The sequence below is a fragment of the Nomascus leucogenys genome, chromosome 2 (assembly GCF_006542625.1).
Source record: "Nomascus leucogenys isolate Asia chromosome 2, Asia_NLE_v1, whole genome shotgun sequence".
NCBI lineage: Eukaryota > Metazoa > Chordata > Mammalia > Primates > Hylobatidae > Nomascus > Nomascus leucogenys.
Window position 1 is genome coordinate 4756690 of NC_044382.1, and position 20188 is coordinate 4776877.

General features: G+C 38.7%; 1 protein-coding gene across 4 annotated transcripts in view; it reads right to left on the reverse strand.

Annotated features, from left to right (window-relative positions):
• CPEB4 (cytoplasmic polyadenylation element binding protein 4) overlaps positions 1-19673 on the reverse strand; it is a 72273-nt gene extending 52600 nt beyond the window's left edge. For all 4 annotated transcript variants that reach the window (XM_030824975.1, XM_030824969.1, XM_030824963.1 and 1 more), the window contains exon 1: positions 17100-19673. In XM_030824975.1, coding sequence (XP_030680835.1) covers positions 17100-18224 — 1125 coding nt within the window. In that variant the 5' untranslated portion in view covers positions 18225-19673. The remainder of the gene's footprint in view (positions 1-17099) is intronic.
• Between the last annotated feature and the right edge of the window lie 515 nt (positions 19674-20188).

The window sequence follows — 20188 nt, forward strand, 5'->3', positions numbered from 1 at the left end:
TCCATCTCTAATACAAACCAGTCTTGGACGCAATAATTCCTGGTGTCTGTTCACTTGGCTGTGTCCTCTGACTGTGAGCTTCCCAAGAGCAGGAACTATGTCTCACATCAAATATGTCCAGTATGCCTACCACAACAGGGTGATGATGCACCAAGTCAGTCATGTCCTAAGCCCACAAGACTGTCCAGAAGAGCCTGAGGTGGCAGGAGCTTCCTGGCAGATGAGCTCTGTTTAAAAATTATCATTTTCTATGTGTGTCATGATGTAAAACAGGTTAAGAAGCACTGTCCTGTATTTCTGTATCACTCTGCCTCACATAGGTCTTGGCAGGTAGAAAGCATGCAAATGTTTGCTAAATCAATGAATGGATGTATTCCTTCATGTAATTTTTAAACATTTAAAATATTTATTCTCTGCTACTTCCTTAAGATTTGTCTTCATATTTCCCCCTTTCCCTCTAAAGAGCTGTATGTTTGCTTTTGGGGGAGGGGAGGAATTAAGTTTAGTGTTGTTTTTCATGCAACTAACAGAGTAAGCAACCTTACCAATTTTTGGAACATGCATTTTGCAGTCACTGAATGACAAGAGCACTGAAAAGAAGCAATTGATAAAAAATATAACATAGACTGTTTTTGTTTGGTTTGTTTTATAAGAACTATTTCCAGTAAGTCAAGAAGCCTCCTTTTTACCTATTAGCTTTTGTTTTTTTACCTATAGGTTTTGCTGTTGTTTTGAGACGGAGTCTCGCTCTGTTGCCAGGCTAGAGTGCAGTGGCGTGATCTAGGCTCAATGCAACCTCTGCCTCCCGGGTTTAAGCGATTCTCCTGCCTCAGCCTGCTGAGTAGCTGGGACTAAAGGTGCATGCCATCACGCCCCATTAATTTTTCTATTTTTAGTATAGATGGGGTTTCACTATGTTGGCCAGGATGGTCTCGATCTCTTGACCTTGTGATCCGCCTGCCTTGGCCTCCCAAAGTGCTGGGATTACAGGTGTAAGCCACCATGCCTGGCAGCCTATAGGTTTTTAAATGTGGTATTATGAATGGAATTTAGTAAACTATTCCATACCTTCCTCCCACTACCCTGTCCCATGGGCAGCCCAAGCATATTGTGGGAAACATAAAGATTTTTGCTGACTTCTAACTGGTAAAATACATTAAAGCTAAAATCCTAAATTAAATTTTAAATTTTCAGTAATGTTTTATGAAATGAAAAGAAATTCTCCACCCTTTTTACACTAATTTTTAGTAATGATACTAATTTTTTCATATAATTTGTTACAATTTAATACAGGGATGACAAGTAAATACAAACACACAAAGTTTGTTCAATTGGTACTATTAGATGCAAGGTGTTTTGAGAAGGATTCTCAGGCTCTACAGGGACTCAGAAGGAAACTGCCTCCACAGACTGCTGCAACGTATAAGGTCCAATGGCACGAGTACTACATTCTTGCCAAATCTAGTCTAATATGTATTCTTCCCCACAACCCAAACTTATTAGCAAGTATACTTACTACAAACATTTTGTTTATGATGCTTTGGTAATTCAAAGAGATCAAAAGCCACATATTTTGTCAAGTAAGCATTCTGTTCTCAGAGCAGGTTTTAAGACTGCCATTCTTGATTTACCCCCTCACTGATCTTTTCTGTCCATTTTTAACATCTAATTTAAAAAAATCCTAAAATGTGTCTGTACCATTAGGAAATAGATAAAGGGGACACAGATAGACAAACAAACCCAAAGTATAAGAACAGTACAAACAATGCTGGTTTTCCTATGCAACAACGAAAGAGTCAAATCAAAAGAATAAGAGTGCTTTGATTTCCATATTTCATTCTTCAATTTTGCCTTTTTAAATTGTTAATTGGATCAAATATAACCACTGACCTATTTTCTAGGATCCATTTCCCAAAGATTAAACTAACTGTAAAATAGAAACTTTGTTAGGTGATGCTCTTGATTGAACTTGAGCTAATGACCAAAACATGAACATTAGCATAAATGAGTGGAACGGGCATTGGACACTAGGAAGCTTCAACTCTGCCTGTCGTATTATATGAGCTTGGGCACTTTCGTCCTTTATACCTCTTTCCTGGTCCATAAAAGGAATGGTTTGATTGGATCTCTGATGTCCCTGTCCTAACTCCAAAATACATTTGTATTCTAGCTTTTTGATATTCTAACATACCTTGCTCTTTCAAGATTTACAGTTTAAATTATGACAATTAAGGCAGGAACCAAAAATAAGGATGAGAATTTATTAATCAAAGTCCATCACTTTTGTCCACAAAAAGGCAAGGGTCAGTGATCAGTTAGTAGGAAAATGATCATTTAGAATCTTAAAAGGACAATCACAGCTGGGCGCAGTGGCTCACACCTGTAATCCCAGCACTTTGGGAGGCTGAGGCGGGCAGATCACGAGGTCAGGAGTTCGAGACCAGCCTGCCCACAACATGGTGAAAAAATACAAAAATTAGCTGGGTGTGGTGGCAGGTGCCTGTAACCCCAGCTACTTGGGAGGCTGAGGCAGGAGAATCGTTTGAACCTGGGAGGCGGAGGTTGCAGTGAGCTGAGATCGCACCATTGCACTCCAGCCTGGCAACAGAGCAAGACTCCGTCTCAAAAAAAAAAAAAAAGACAATCATGGCATTTTAATTATGCTACACAAAACATAAAATAAGCTTCTTTCAAAAAAAATCTACTTAAAAAATTTGCTGGGGGAAAGAAGAGTGAAGTGTGCTGGTTTCAGATAGATGATTAAAGAATCTCTCATAAAACAAAAGATACTGACAACTCAATTTGCTTTCAACCCCACTGCCAGTTTCTCTTGGCACCCTAAAGGGAGAAATTAGAAAAGCAGAGCCACCCTTTATTGAGCATCTACTAAGCACCTGATATTATTCTAGGTACTTGATTAACACTGTCTTAATTAATTCTCAAATCTTCTAAGTTACATTTTATTATTCCTTTTTTTTTTTTTTTTTTGAGACAGGGTCTCACTCTGTTGCCCAAGTTGGAGTGCAGGGGCACAATCACAGCTCACCACAGCATCAAACTCCTGGGCTCCAGTGATCCTCTGGCCTCAGCCTCCCAAGTAGCTGGGACTATAGGCATGAGCTACTACACCCAGCCTATTATTTCTATTTTAATAATAAAAACTGAGACTAAAGAAAACTTACACAATTTACTACGCAGATTGGTTACTGCATAGTTTAGTGGCATAGTCAGGATTCAAACCCAAGTCTTACTATAGACCAAGTGATCCTTCCTTGGGTAGGGTAATGATCATGGCAAAGAACCATACTAATTAAGACATACATTTGAATAAAGGAGGCACTCTAAGGGTTCTGAGGGTATGAATATGCTGGCTAGTGCCTGGCAAACAGTAGGCACTCAAATATTACTTATATTTTACTTATACAAATATTACCTTTTATATTTTATCTATACAAATGATATATATCAGAGGTACTAAAACCATAAGAAGAGAAAGAGAAATCTTATCTTCCTTCTCCCCACTGAGATGACAGAGTGGCACACAAATTAGAGACCCATCATAAATGCATCTCTGGGTTATCTACTAACCACAGGAGTACTGGTGGTAGTAACAGTACTAATAGGATTACTATCAGCAGCTAACATTATGGGTTACATTCATAAGCTCATTTATTCTTCACAAAACCCTGATACAATTAGATATGTTCAGTTATTATCCCATTTCACAGATGAAGAAACTGAAGCTTCGAGTATTTAAATAATTCCATCAATGTTAGGTAAGTGGAGGCAGAATGTGAACCCAGACCTTCTGACTCTAGAACATGTGAGCTTAGTAATCATGAAGGAAAATAAAAGATCACCAATGATTTTCAAGGCTAAGTAAAGCAAACTTTATCACAATGCTTAAACCTCATCATATTTTGTAGTCTTAATTATTATATGTAATATACTAAGTTGCATGTCAGTAACTGGTTAGTTTCAGTTTCTGTCATCTCTACTTCACAGGACAATTTCTAAAAGACCTTATGATATCACTATGAAAATCAAATTTGATAGAAATAAGCTTCTGACAAAACAAAAGGAATGTTTCAGAGAGGACCCTTGTTTTTAGTATACACCTGAATAATACTGCCTGCCAGGGCAAAATGGGAAGACCTACATCAGTATATAGCTAATGACAAGGCTTTTCATAACATTCCAGAAGCTGCCACAAGCAGCACGTGAACCTGCTGGTCTGTTTCTATCAGGAAAAACAACTAAATTGTAATTATGCCACAGACCAAAATAATCATTTGTGGCCATTTTTTTTTTTTTAACATCCAGATGGTTGATCTAAGCCAGCGTTTCTCATACTTGAGAGTACATCAGAATCACCTGGAGTTCTTGTTAAAATACGGATTACTGGGTCCATCCCCACAGTCTCATTCAGCATTGGTCAGGTCCAAGAATTCCCATCTCTGACAAGTTTCCAAATGACACCAGGGATTACTCTTTGAGAACCACTGAGTTAAGCAAATCCATTCAACAGGTTAACTTCATTAGATCCTTAGGAGTGTGCTTTATAGCTTTTATCCTAGTTGGCCAGCTATGATGCAGTCCAGCTTAAATATTCTACAGGAACTACTGTAAGATTTCCTTATGAAGAGAAGGGCTTTGCTCTCAAAACCTGAAACAGCTCTGTCTTTCAAGTTCTAAGGTCCATACCTTTGGAAAGATTAAAATAAAGTTCAATTTCACCAAAACAAAATTCCTTGAGAAAAAGCATCAAGAGGTGAGTGGCTCACCATTAAGAACAAACAAAGTACAAATTTGGTGCTTGAATTTTCACAATAAAATATTATCTCTGGCATCCATATACCCCATATCTTAAGCAGATAGCTTTTTTTTTTTTTTTTTTCATTCAGCGACATGGAATATCTGCCCTTCAGATATTTACTACTGACATGTCTTCTCTCACAACTGGTCAAATGCCCTATAAGCCAAGATAAACAGTCTAAACAAAGGATATGCTAGTTACTCATTCCTTCAGATTCAACCTATTTATCAAGTCACATCATCAGAAAATACATAGTATATACTGGTCCCTTTGGACTTGCTTTTATAGAATTATGGCTTAACAGCATGATCTCAGACTTTAATAAGCAGAAAATATTAGTAACTGCTGTTTGTTAAACATCTATGAATTTTCTCGTAAAATTTGTCAGCAACAGAAAAATTGTCTGTCAATGCCCCATGATTAGAAACCTGCAAGGCAAATTTCTCTCAAAAATATTTCACTCTTGTTTAAAAGTATGCTTATTTTCATTAGAGAATGAGATCTACATCACCCATCATGTTACATTTTGTCTTGGATGCTGGGATGTTCACAGTTAGGTTATGTGCTCACAGGCAACAACTGTACTGAGCTTAAATGTTCTCATCTAAATAGAACCCATGCTACCCACCACCAGCACCAGCACCACCACTCTATTATTGCTTCTTTTTATACTTGAGCTAGTGTGTTTTGGCATTACTAGACTAAGTCTAAAACACAAAATGTAATTAATTGAATGTAACCACATTATTAAGAACCAAAGCCAAAATTCAGCTATCCCTTAACTCATTCTATTTCTATAAAAACATATATTACTGTGATCACCACTTCTCAGACTGCTACATATCTGTACCAGGCTACAGAAGTTTCTCTTTCTGGCTTAAACTTTCCCTGGTAAAGAAGGGAAGGGAAAATATTTTGGTTTGAAAGGGAAGCGTACGCCAGTGTGTCAGCTGCCAAAATAAATAGAAATTTTAAGATGCCAGTAGAGCCCATAATTAATCAAAGGTAACTATAGGAGTTTTAATTCAAGATTTGCCAAAATGTAAATATTCCTCTTGAATTAAATAATATGTAAATTCACAGATCATCAAGAGTGGACTATCCAGTCAACTTTCAAGATTCCACTTCCAAATGACCCTCACATCCCTACACAGGCAGCCAATCCCTTTTCCCTTATGTCTCCCTAGCACTCTGACATCCCACAAGATAGTGATAAGCTCTGTATGACAGAGCTTATCACTATCACCATGCGCCATGAGCTTCACTCATTTCCATATCCACAGCTTGTAGCATGCCGTAAAGCCATCGCCACTGATATAGAAAGTGGCTAACATGTTCCTCCTGGCTCTGTGTTGTGCATCTTACGTGAATTACATAACAATTACATATATTAGTTCCGCACAACCATCATATGAAGTCAGTACTGTCATTTATTTTCCCCATCGTAGGCAAATGAAGCTAGGAGAAGTTAACTAATTGCCCTACAAAGTCACACAGTAAGTGGTCGAGTCTGACTTCAGAGCAGATGCTCAGGAAAAGTGTTTTAAGTGAAGTTTTGTTTGGGCCTAGAATTTTTGCCCTATTGTTACCTGTAAGGTATGAAATCCTTCCCTATATATACGTGGCCTGAATGAAGACAATGAGCATCAGAGATTAAAGTTAAAGCGGTAATTATCTGAAGCAGGAGGGACCACATTTAACAGCATCTCATATTTCTTAGCAAGTTCCCTCTTCAATCAGTACTTTCTCATTATGGCTCCTGTAATGAAGGTAGAGTCTAACAGATCTTAGGTTACCACATGTTCCCTAATAGAATTATGATCTACAACTAAATGAATGAATGTCTTCGGTGTATTATCTTGGATCAACAGCTCCATTTGGTTGCCATGTGAATTGACAAATAAGATCTCTCCAGAAAGCCTCTGAGAACACTTTTTATTGCACCTTTACTAAATAAATCACATTCATTTTGAGAATTATAAATCCTTAAAATGATAAACATTTCTTGTCATCACTTATTTGTATTAAAAAAACCAAATGACCATTCTAGGCTTGATTAGTCAGTTCCTGAATCGATAGACCTTTTCTTCTTCTTGACAATTTGTTCATACTAATCTTGCCTAGCAGAGAGAAATAATTAAAATCTATCACAAGCTTTGATACTTGTGATACTAAGTATCAAACATACTAAGCAAGTGATCTTGAGGCTGCAATATCACTGAACCTTAATTTCATCAGCAAAACGAGGATAATAGCACCTCCCTTATACATCTGTGGTGAAAAGCCAATGAGATAAGGTATATGGGCAGCAGGAGCACAAAGCATGGCAGTTAGTGAACTCATTCAAAACAATTTCTCTGCCCCTTCTATGGTGCAATGAAAAAAAGCATGAAACTCACATTTTAAATTAGATATCAGTTGTATCTGAATAAGTCAGTGATTCTGTGCTATTTTCTATAACCTGTTTTCATAGAGATAATCAAAATAAGTTCAAACCTATGACCCCGAAACTATCAGTATAAGACTTCTCCCTAATAAGCTATTCAGGGCAAGAAGTCATTAGTTCAAGGAAAGCAGGTAAACAATACTAACACTCAGCCTTGAGGAATGAAGTCATTTAGACCTCGACTGGCTGTTAGAGTTCCTGTTCTCCTTGTCTGCTAGGTCTGAGCAGGGTCCAGAGTCAGCAAGGAGAGGGGTCCACCCTAATACACAACTTTTTTTTTCTTTTTGAGACAGAGTTCCGCTGTTGTTGTCCAGGCTGGAGTGCAATGGCGCGATCTTGGCTCACTGCAACCTCTGCCTCCTGGGTTCAAGTGATTCTTCTGCCTCAGCCTCCCGAGTAGCTGGGACTACAGGCGCCCGCCACCGCACCAGGCTAATTTTGTATTTTTAGTAGAGATGGGGTTTCTCCATGTTGGTCAGGCTGGTCTCGAACTCCCAACCTCAGGTGATCTGCCCACCTCGGCCTCTCAAAGTGCTGGGATTACACGCGTGAGCCACCCCGCCTGGCCAATGCACAACCTTTATTCCTAAACTGAAGCTTATGTCTTGTAACCCTCGGCATCTCTTCTCTTTTGTGAGCCTTGACAGTGATCTCAAAAAGCAGCCTGTGCCCAGCCTCCACATTTCCAGACTCTCACAACACCCCCCAACCCCCATCCATAGTTCTCCAGAATCTCCTGGGCAGAAGGCACTCCTCAACACTCAAGCACAAAGAGGATGTCACCGGCCAGTGCACTTCAGGAGCAGAAGGATCACGTTTGCCATAGTTAAGCATCCTCAGCCCATGGCCCTTCAAAAGCATCAAACATTTGTGCACTGATAGCAAGCAAGAAATTTAAAAAGTTGATGCAGTCTAAAAGTCTGCAAGGGACCCCAAACCTCTACATTCCTCTTAAAAAACAGAAAAACAAAAAAGACAACAACCATAAAAGCTCAGTCCTGTCCTGTTCTCTCGCTCATCTTTCCTTTCAGAGGTCTTGCTCACAAGTCCACAGAAGTGTGAACCTAGAGAAACGATAGGATGAAGGGAGGAAAACAGTATACTCTCCTCCCAAATTTCAAATCATAGCTGGTGTTTGGGTGCTTTAACTGGATCTCTTATTTTTCTATGTTACAGAAAGAGAAGATGAAGCCAATAGTGGTCCACCACTATTGGCAGCAGGTTGAGCAGTGAAACGGGCTGAGCAGGTACAACAGAAATGTGGGCTTTGCTTCAGTTTCTCACTACCCTTCTTTAAAAAAACAACTTGAAAAAAATTTTAATGTTTTCTCTTAAAGACTCCTTCTAGAGACACATACTGAACCATTTACAGATGAAATGATATGAAGCAACTGCTTCAAAATAATACCAATGGGGAGAGAGAGGGTTAAGGGTATAGATGAAACAGGGTTGTCCAGGAGCTGATAATTGTTGAAGCCAGGTGACATGTACATGGGAGTTCACTACACTATTCTGTCTACCATGGAATATTTTTAAATTTTTCCATAATAAAAATTTAAGAAGACATGGGTCAGGGGGTGCTTTACAAACAGAAAAAAAAAATATCACCAGTTGGTCACTTTCAGCAGTGTTCAAGAAAATCAGTGTGTCATCTACCTCAGTCCCACCATTATTTAAGTATAGTGACTTTAGGAATTGTATTTTATTTATTTAAAATTAAGTTCAGGCCAGGTGCGGTGGCTCACGCCTATAATCCCAGCACTTCCAGAGGCCAAAGCGAGCGGATCACCTGAGGTCAAGAGTTCGAGACCAGCCTGGCCAACATGGCGAACTAAAAAGTACAAAAATTAGATGGAGCTGGTGGCACATGCCTGTAGTCCCAGCTGCTAGAGAGGCTGAGGCACGAGAATTGCTTAAACCCGGGAGGTGGTGGTTGCTGTAAACCAAGATCACGCTAATGCGCTCTAGTCTGGGCGACAGAATGAGACCTTGTCTCGAAAAATAAAACTAAGTTCAAATTATCACACACCAGTTATACATGGGTTTTCAGATTTTAAGAAATTGTGCTATACTTTGAATAAAACTTTGACTTAATATTTCTGTTTGATGACTTGCTTTCTTAAAACAATAGAATATTCTAGAGGTCAAATATTAGACATATCTCATTTTATCCTCAAAAATACCAGACAAAAGAAATGAGAAAATAAAGGACCCAGAAGGTGCTGTAGCTTGCCTAGGTCACATAGCCAATGAATGGCCGAGCCATATCTGGAACCCAGATCTGACTTCCATTAACCAAGATAGTTTTCTAATAACCTTTTTTCAGAGTATATGAACATTCTGAGTCACGTTCTTATATTGAGTTTTATTTTTTTAAGGTCTCATAGACAATAAAATGGCAGCAACTATTTTACTGACTAATTACCATGATCCTATTGACTAGATGCATTCCTCAAGAATACCTGGAAGAACTATTATTTAAATTGTTACATGGTATTTTTAAATAAATATAGATTTAAAATATATAATACTGAGGAACTAATTATAACTTAGTTTTGGTCTACCAAAAAATGATTGGAATATATCTGATAAATCTTCAGCAAATAGAAATTGCCCAACCAAAATACCCTACAATATAAAATGTGCTTGTACAGCTTAAAGCTTTGAACTTGAATAATTCCATTTGTAAACATGAATGAGCACCTATAGGTAGCTGATGGAGTTTTTCTTTGGCATGTAACGGGACCAGAATTCTGCTATCCAAGTTAAAGTTTGCCTTTTGTGGTACCATTTTGTCATAGAACGTAAATAAGCACATGTTATATATAAACATACAGGTAACTTATATTAGTGTGTATTTATAATTGATAATTACTTTTTCCAAATATTTTTCCAAAAAAATTATAAATAATTTTCTAAAAATTTAAAATTTCCAAATATAAGCATATATTTATAAACACATTAATGACTATGTTAATAAAAATGTTTGTAAATGCCATTTATACAATTTTTTGTTATAGCTAAAATTGAATCTGTTAGTTTGCCTTAATGATTAAACAACTTATAGATTAAAATGAAATGAAACTATTGGGCTAGTTGATAATTTGTTTATAATATTTAAGAGGAAAAAAATGCATGTTCAGTCTTACTCAAAGATTAGCACAGGTCAAAAATATATTACAAACCATGTTACTGATTCATTTTTTATGACAGTCCTGTGCTTAGTTCATAACATAGTAGGTGCTCCAATAAATGTGTGCTAAATACATTAAAATATTTTTTAAAAACTCTTGATTCCAGGATAAAAGCCAAACTATTCTCAATTTAAATCTATGGCACCCTTTCATATCTCTTACTGAAAAATCATAAATTCTCCATTAAAATGTAGTCTCCTTTAATGTATGCAAAAGCAATCACATGTTCTAAAGTTCTTAATAAAACAACTGTGGCCAAAATCTTTCAAAATACTGAAAGAAACAGGCTGTCAATGCTAATGAAAGTTTAAGCTTATATTTAATTAGAAAACTTCTCTTCAAGAAAATTGATAATTCTGCTAAATATTTTATCTGTCTGGGGTTGTATCTATAGCTTATTCAATAAAGCATATACAGCAAGATAAGCACGACTAAAATATTTCACAGTAACACGAGCTATATTTGTAACTAATTTCATAACTTTATTCAATATTAGAAAGCCATATTTTAAATTTAAAAAGTTAATCAACCTAATATGGCCACATACATAAGGTGCCTCACATTACCCTTCACTGTTAGGTATTATTATATTTTAGAAAAAGTGTTTTGTATTTTTTCTAGAGACGGGGTCTGACCATGTCGCCCAGGCCTGGTCTCAAATTCCTGGGCTCAAGTGATCTGCCCACCTCGGCCTCCCAAAGTGCTAGAATCACAGGTGTGAGCCACCGTGCCCAGCCAGGTATTATTTTCTTGATACGGTATTTTCTTCTGGAATTTAAAAGATTTACTCAAGGTCACACTGCTCATTAGAGTTTAGAGACAAAATTTTTAAAGCTTTATATATGCATTTTATTTATTTTTCCAACAGCTTCATATAGTAAATAATTATATTCAAATTCAGAGTCAAACTTAAGTCTGAGTCCACAGCCTATGCTTCACTCTACATTTTCGGGCTCACAAAATAGCCTTTCTCAATAATTATTCACTTTTCACCTTCAGAAATTGATTGAAAATAGTATCAACACCTTTATCTTTCCATCTACTAAGTATTTTTTGCAAACTTAAAGGTGGAACTCATTCTGTTTCAATAAGATAAAATGCGATGAGAAAAAAATGGATGGGAATCTCCAATAAATTTGAATTTTAAAAAATATATTGCTCTAAATTTATCACGGTAAAACATACTTTTAATTTCTGTAAGGCAACTTTGAACAATTAAACATAAAATAAAATGAATTTTGTCACAAAAAGTTAAAATGCTCACATTATAGGCTCTCTGCCTTAAAGAGAAACACATTATTCACATTATCTTATGTGAATAATGAGACCAAAAACTGAGGTACAATACAGCGCTGAAAAAAATATGACAGTGAATTATCAAGCTTATTTTCCTCCTAGCAAAATAGAGAAAAAGTCATAAGGAAAATAAACTGAGACTGTCAAATTCAAACCTAGGCACATGTTAATTTAAAAACTAGGTTCCCCATTTCTTTCCTATGAACACCAACAGGATGACTTTCAAAAACTTAAACTCATGAGCTAAGTAGCATCTTTCTAGTTGCAACCAGCAACAACCACATTTATTAGGCTTGCGATAAACAGGTTTTTCCTGAAAGGTGTTGGAACAATGTGCTGATCATATTCCGTGGCTTCTCTGAAGATAGAAAAAGAAAAAAACTCTACCCTGGAATTAGTTTTAATTTCATCAGAAAAGCTATCTAACCTAGTTAAAAAGCCTTCTACAAAGAGGAAGACTTTTCCAATATGTCAGTTCTGCTAGATCTAGAACCATCCGACTCATAATTTACAGTTAAAAAAACTGGTTTCTCCCCTTCTAAGTCAAAGAAAATGTTTCCTATGCAAAGATCCCTCTTGGAACGATACTGTATTAAGAAACAAGAAAATGTAATGAGGTTGCCTATTAGACAATTTTAATAATCCACCATGACTTTCAGAACTGAAGTACCGCAGCAGTGTTCTGTTTGCAAATATAAGATGCAGTATATAATTTTGAGGATCCAGACACTTGTTTCCCTATCAAACAAGTTTTAGGATAGTCTTTGTGACATACAGATTTTGTCTTTTTCCTTCCTACCTGACTCTTAGCTAATGAAAGCGGCAACATAATTGAGCTGTAGTTAAGAGGGTGTCAGCACATACACTAAGTAATTCTCCTTTACTTTCCTGTAAGGACAGAAGATCCAGGCACCCCTCCAAAGAAATGCTATACTCAAATATAATTATTAGCAGGTGCCCCAATATATTATCTGCTTTGGATGTCAGAATTCTAAGATATGTTTGGTAAGACAGGATTTTTTTTTTCCTTACTGTAAGGGTCAAATCATGCCTGTAGTCACATGAATATGGACCTTCATTTTGAAATTGGGACAATAAAACCAAATGTCACAGGGCTGAGGAATCCTACATAGGAAGTGAAATAACATATTTGAAAGCACCTAGCCCAGTGCCTGGTATATAACGTGCTCAAAATTTAAAACAAATCATTGACCAAAATACTATCTAAGTTTAACATTTAAAGTTGATAAACAAGTATACTCAATTATTTTCCCCTTTCAATACTCTATCTACAATCAGCCTTTGATCATCATGTATCACTAAAATTTTTCCTCTCATCTTACATGCGTCTGGGAGGCACTCTCCCTTCCGGCCCCACCTGCACCCACTATCCCCCTGCCATATTATCATTATGTGAAGAGGCACTGTAGTATAATGATTAAGAGCCAAATCTTGTCTGTGACCAAAAATAATAATAATTTCTGCTTCATAGGATTGTTGAGTGAATTAAATGAATCAATACATGTAAAACATTTAGAACACAGGAGGCATGTTAGTTTTTTTTTTTTTTTTTTGAGTCGGAGTCTCACTCTGTCCCCCAGGTTAGGGTGCAGTGGCATGATCTCAGCTCACTGCAACCTCCACCTCCTGGGATCAAGCAATTCTCCTGCCTCAGCCTCCGGAGTAGCTGGGATTACAGGCACCCACCACCACGCCCAGCTAATTTTTGTATTTTTAGTAGAGACAGGGTTTCACCATGTTGGCCAAGCTGGTCTTGAACTCTTGACCTCAAGTGATCCGCCCACCTCAGCCTCCCAAAGTGCTGGGATTACAGGCGTGAGCTACCACACCCGGCCGCATGTTAGCTATTATTATATGCATATTACTTTATCTGTGTCTAAAAACAGGATTTCAGTCAGGCACGGTGGCTCACACCTGCAATCTCAGCACTGCGAGTGGATTGCTTGAGCCCAGGAGTTTGAAACCAGCCTGGACAACATGGTGAAACACTGTCTCTACAAAAAAATACAAAAATTAGCTGGGCATAGTAGCGTGTGCCTGTAGTCCCAGCTACTGGGGAAGCTGAGGCGGGAGGATCTCTTGAGCCCAGGGAGGTTAAGGCTGCAGTGAGCTGTGATTATACCACTGCACTCCAGCCTGAGTGACAAAGCGAGATCCTGTCTCAAAACAAACAAAATCAGGATTTGAGTGATGCCCTCTGAATTCATGTAATGAAGCTTTAAGCTAAGCAAAAATAACTTAGAAACACCTTTTAATATACAAAAATCCTCCAAATAAAATGTCTTCCCCTATCAGTTATTGGGGGGGGAGGATTATGAATTTAAAAGGTTATTAATTTTAATTCATTATATGTACCCAAACCTGCAGTAAACAAATGTAAAAATCATTCTGGTTCGTTTCAAATTAAAATAAACATTGCCTAGTATCAGTTACACTTCAGGTAAATTATTTCCTTTCAATACAACAATAACGTGCTGGCCTTTGATTGAATACCATTATTATAATGTACCCATGTAAGCACTATCCTTAATGTCTGTGGTAAGTTTCAAGATCTCTCTATCACACCTAAGGAATTCTTTTTATTCTTTTTTTTTTCCCCTATGAGGAATATTGCAGAAGAAAGGAATTCTTTTTAATAGTAATTAAATTGAAGTGCTAATATCTATAAAATTTCTTTCCTAAAATTAATAGTGTTTAAGTTATAAATTTTTTTTTTTGAGACAGGGGTCTCACTGTGTTGCCCAGGTTGGTCCCAAACTCCTGGGCTCATGCAATCCTCCTGCCTCAGCCTCCCAAGTAGCTGGGATTACAGACATGTGCCTGCAAGTTATACATTTAAATAAGACAAATTTAACCAAGTTACTTATACCAACTTAAAATGATACTTTTTCTCAAAAATAACTAATTCACAACAATTACTGGTTTTTAAAAAGCAAAAAGAACTGTATCCATTTAAGTAAGAATCACAGTGGTCAGTTTACTTACTTCTTTAGACTTTTTCAAAACCCAATTAGGAGTTTCTTGTCATAGAGATTTTTTTCAAATCATTTATTCTCTTGTGACTTTCAAATCACCCCACTGCTAGCTCTCTCTCCTCATATATGTGTGCGTGCGCTCTCTCTCTCTCTCTCTCACACACAAACACACACACACACACACACACACACACACACACAGAGCTACAAATGGTGGGGATGGGGAGCAGAATTAACCGTTTACTTTTGAATCTTACCATATTTGAAAGTCAGGTACACTGACCCATCCTTTTCCCATAATCAATATAAAAGACAGCAGTTCTAAGGGAAGAGTTGGTTTCTAACAATATATTTTAGTATCAATCTTAGTCTAACTATTATTTCATAAATCAACTTAATCTCCAAAGAAACTGTTCAAAAAGATTTCACACATAACACACACTCTATTAGCCCAATAGGAAAAAAATATTAATGTGCATATATGTATATTTTATTCATTGTCTGAACTTTTCATTTTTCCTAAAGCAATCTTAACAAAAGTCAGTAAGCTGAGAATGGGAACCAAACCGTGAGGCCACATAAATTCACTGTGTCAGCATATAGCAGCAAAATAAGAAAAAAAGGTGTATTTAGTTCTGAGCCAAATCTTAATCCAGTTAAAATGTACTGAATGTTAACTTACATTTTTTTAAATTAGCAAGATAAGAATAATTCATAAAACTTATCTTTGCATTAAATTTTCTTTAAGTTTATGTTCAAAGGAATATCAAAGGCAACTTTTTAAAAATAGACTTCATGGGATTGTCAATGTCTTAAACAGCCTTTTTACGTGGCCACTAAAGCACAGTAATTGGTCTTTGGTTTTAACAACCGAAACCCTTTAAAGCAAATGCCAACAGCTTTTTGATAGGCAAAAAAAAAAAAAAAAAAAAAATCATTTTTAGAAGTCGAAAACTAAATATACCCACATATTTTAAGATGCACTGCACCTGAATCCTTAGGGAAAGAATGACATAGGGTTCTCTTAGCAAACTTCCCCTCCCTCTCAGTCAATTACTAATTAAAACAAATAATTCTGCTGGGGCTAACATCGTATTTGGGAACAGTGCAATGATTCTAAAATCTGTTTTAGCCTTTGCAGAAATATTTCTAAAGTAACCCTCTAGCTGTAGCACATGTATATGTGCACACATGTATGTATACATATTTTCAATCCTTGGGTTTTTTTGTTTAACTTAGAATTTGTACTCTTGACCAGCTGTGTACCCTTGGCTAAGTTATTATATATTTCTCACATTCAATTTCCGCATCTGTAAAATGGGGATAATAACAGAACTCACCTTGTGAGGTTGTTGGGAAAACTAGATTGAATGCTAGATTCTTACCCCTTATAAATTTCCTAAACACATATAATCATAACCTCAAAGTATACACATTTAGTGGAGCATCTGACGTTCAACCACCTATGAAATTCCCTTTATCTAGTTCATATCAACCTAACTTGCTGCTCATTAATTCAAACACATCAATGACTCTTGCCAGAATAAAGATATTCTGGTAGCAAGAAAGACAAATGATCTTTGCCTGGATCTATTTTTAGGAATGGTTTAATTATCTACACCTCCAATGTTAACATTGGAAAATAAACAAATGGGTGAAAGGCATAAAGAGTCACTCTGAGATGAACAGTTTCACAGTGTTCAAAAATAAATGGGGATGAAGAAAACATTTAGATCATTTCTCTCACTAGATACTCCTTACTGATGAAAGGTAGGCCAAAATTTGCAGAGGTTTAAGAGGAATTGCCAAATCCATCAATTCAGGCTGTTCAGACCTACAAGGTTCAGAGAGTTTCCAGGTTTAAAATGTAACCAACCACTGAGAAAACTGTAATTCAATAGCTGGTTTTCAGTGAATCACTACCTTATAGTGTCAAAAGAAATTTGTTTAGTTATATAGTTACTTCAGAAAACATTCATTAGTTTCTGCAATGAAATATATTTATATCTATATATTATTTATTCTCATCTAAATAAGTAGGGAAAAAACTGACCCTGATTCTCACGTCAGGCAAGAAAGGTATTATAGTTAATAATTACTACATCACCAGCTACCAGGTATTCATAATTATCTATGACAAGATTAAGGCTACAATTTAGAAAACTGCCAAAGAAACAGCTGAATATTTTGTTCCAATTACACTCCTGCTAAAATAAAGTCTGGTTATTGATTCATTTTCTATCTAAGAAAAGCTCTGATGTGAATACGGGCACTTCAAACTCTAGTTACATAGATATTACACCATGCTATTTCCTTATTCATCCTAATCTATTAGTGGAACATAATCTTACCGGAAAAGGAAAAATGTTGTCAGCCCTGTTCAAGCTATCTTCCATCCAGGATTTAGGTGCAAAGGCAGAGCTGGGGCGAGCATACTTCTGGAGCTGAATATGATTGCTTGCAAAATTTTTCTTCAAAGGCGAGATGGAGTTCAGGGGCGTTATTCCACCATTCAGCCCTCTGCGGTGATCTCGGCCTTGGGAACCTCCCCAGCCACCATATCCACCACCGCCCGGGCTCCAGGAAGAGGAGGGTGTTGGTGACGGACTCTGGTAGCTGCTCCACGGAGAGGGCGGTTTGTTAAGATTATTCGCCAAATGAGGCAGCTGGTTAAAAGCAGCATTTCTATGTGTGAAGGGTGGGGGATGGGGACTGGCAGGAGACCTCCTTTGCTGCTGATGCTGGCTGTGATGATGCTGGAAATGAGGGTGATGTGGGTGGTGCTGTGAGAGAGGCCCGATCTGAGGAGAGAAGCTGCCTCCAAAGCCAGGGCTGACATGATGGGGAAAATTTTGAAACAACAGAGCACCGTTATTAGCCGAAGCAGCAGGGACCCCTCCCTGGTGAAAGAAACTTGCATCTTCATTGATTATTGTAGAGGAGGAAGGCGCTATCGCTGCTGACCAGTTACTGAAACCAGTAAGAGACGATGCACTAGATGTCAAGGGTTGGGTTGAAGTACCTAGCCCAGTGGCTTCTTGATAATCAAACCCTGTCAACACTGGAGATTCGATTCTTATTTTCTCCTTCCCATTGCCATTTTCCGAAGAATTGTCCCCTTGATTTTCTTCTGATTTTGCCTTCTCTGTTTCAGGCAGTATTCCAGCTTCCTGACCTGGACTTGGGGAAAGCTGCTGCTTTTCTAAGGGATCTTGCTGTTCCTGTTGCTGACTTTTTGCTTTTTCTGACCCCAAGATCTCATCCTGAATGTTATGGGTAGCTGGAGCAGGAAAAAGCCAAGCTGACCCAGCACTGCTGCCATTGGCAGCTGTGTTATTATTTATAAAAGCAGCAGGGCTGGGGGTGGCATTTTGGTGATGGTGTGGAGGCTGCAGATGTGGATGGAATCTGACTGGAAAAGCAGATTTATTCCCAGTATTGCTTTGCACTAGCACTCCAAACCCGTAATCCCCCATTTATTATTTTTAGGAGCAGAATCTCACAATAAAAAATGACAACCTGATGTCTCACGCCTTTTTTTCCTCTACCCCAAATTTAAGTTGTTTGCTTGCTTGCTTGAAATGTCTTATTTATAGCTAGCTCAAAGATCGCAGCTTATCACCTTAAATTGTTCTGATTTGGAATTCTGGTCTCTGAAAGAAAAAAACAACTCTTAAAAAAATCTCTTAAAACATTGACGTGGATCCAATTGGGCTTATTTTTAGGAGGGAATAAAAATGAAGAGGGTAAAAATCAAGTCTTTGGTTAGTAAAATAGGCGCTTTCTTTTTCCAAAGGAAAATGTACATGAATGACAAAAACAGAGCTTCTCAATCATCTATGGATGTAGAAGAATAAGCCTTGCGCGGAATAAAAATATAGATATATATAATTTAACAATCACATATGGTTTTCCTCAGCAGTTTAGATTCACTCACATAAAAATTAGAATAGGGCTAAGAGGGGAATACGTTCTTTTCTTGGCAGCTTGGTTAAAAAAAATCAGGAATAATTTAAGAACATTATATATTATGTATTTATATATATAGATTATATTAGGTTATCTGGGGTGGGAAGTGAATTCCTGGTTTCGGGAGAGGAAATCAGCATTGACTAATGGAAAGATGATTGCAGGGAGGTTTCTGCTGTTCCTGGTCCTGTTTTCTGCTCTTTCGCAGGGTGCAGTTTTGGCCTCTGGGGCTGTTCCTGAGGCTCCGGGTGCAGATCTTGCTGCGGTCGCTGTTCCTGGGCTCCCCGCGGCTTCCTCTCCCCCATGAAAGGGGTTGGAAACACCCGTTTCTCCCTCTTGGGGGGGTCGCGATCAGGAGGGATTAGCGAGACTCGACGAGGGTGAGCGGGCGGCCCGGGGGTGCAGGGACCGAGGGGGCGACCTGGAAGGTCCTGCGGTTTCTGCCTCTTCCCCTCTCTGCGGCTCCGGGGTTTTTTTCCCTCATGGGACCCAGGGGCGGTTTGTTCAGTTCCCTCAGTTCGATTCTCCGCAGAGAGGGAAAAAAGACGAAAAGAAGGAAAAACCCACTACCGTAGTTATTTTAAAGGAGAAGGGCCTCCCCCCTCGGCTTTCTCTCTCTTTTCCCCCAGAATTTTTTTTTAAACTATAATTTAGAAGGCTTTTGTTTCTCCTCACGGTTGCTGGGCCGTCGCCGCCGTCGCCGCTTTACCCTGGTCCCGCAGTCCCCGCTGTCGTTGTTGAGGACTCCTCCTGGTTCTTCTTTTGCTTTCCTTCTTCCTCCTCTTCCTCCTCTGCTGTCGCCGCTGCTGCTGCCGCCGCCGCCGCCGCCACCGCCTCCCGGTGCCCGGGTCCCGCAGCCGCGGCTGAGTCCTTCTCCTCAGGACCGAGCCGAGTGAAATGACAACCAGCTGGAAAGACCCAGAGACACTTCCGGTTCGAAGAGGGAGGGGTGGGGTAGCACTCATGCCCCACCTATCTGCCGGAAAACCAATCATCTGTTAGAACTCAGACGAGACCACGCCCCCTCGCTTCAGCGCTACTCCCATGAAGGTCGAAAAGTTACCTCCAGAGACGCCTCTTCCGTCTGCGCCTCGCCTAGTGAGGCCGGGCGCCTGGAACCCGCTTCCCCCACCCAGAGTGAGCGCAGCAGGTCGCCATCTTTTGTGTGGGCAAAGGACTCCTTTGATATTTCTCTTCCCTAACTGGGCTTTGCAGGAGGAGCAATAGGGACGTGTCAAGGAGAACGGATTCCTCGCTCACGAAGGCATACGGTCAAGGTGTTGGAGATCGAAGTGGCGGCCCGTGAAACCGCGGATGAATGAGAAGAGTGCCCACAGTAAAGGTGGTGCTCCAAGCATCACGTGCTCTGGCCTGAGCTCCGCCCCAGAGGGATCTGGAAGGGGAGGCGGGTCTTCCCAGCAGCTGTGCGGTGCCTAGAACTGCGTTTGCCCTTGCCCAGAATGTAGACCTC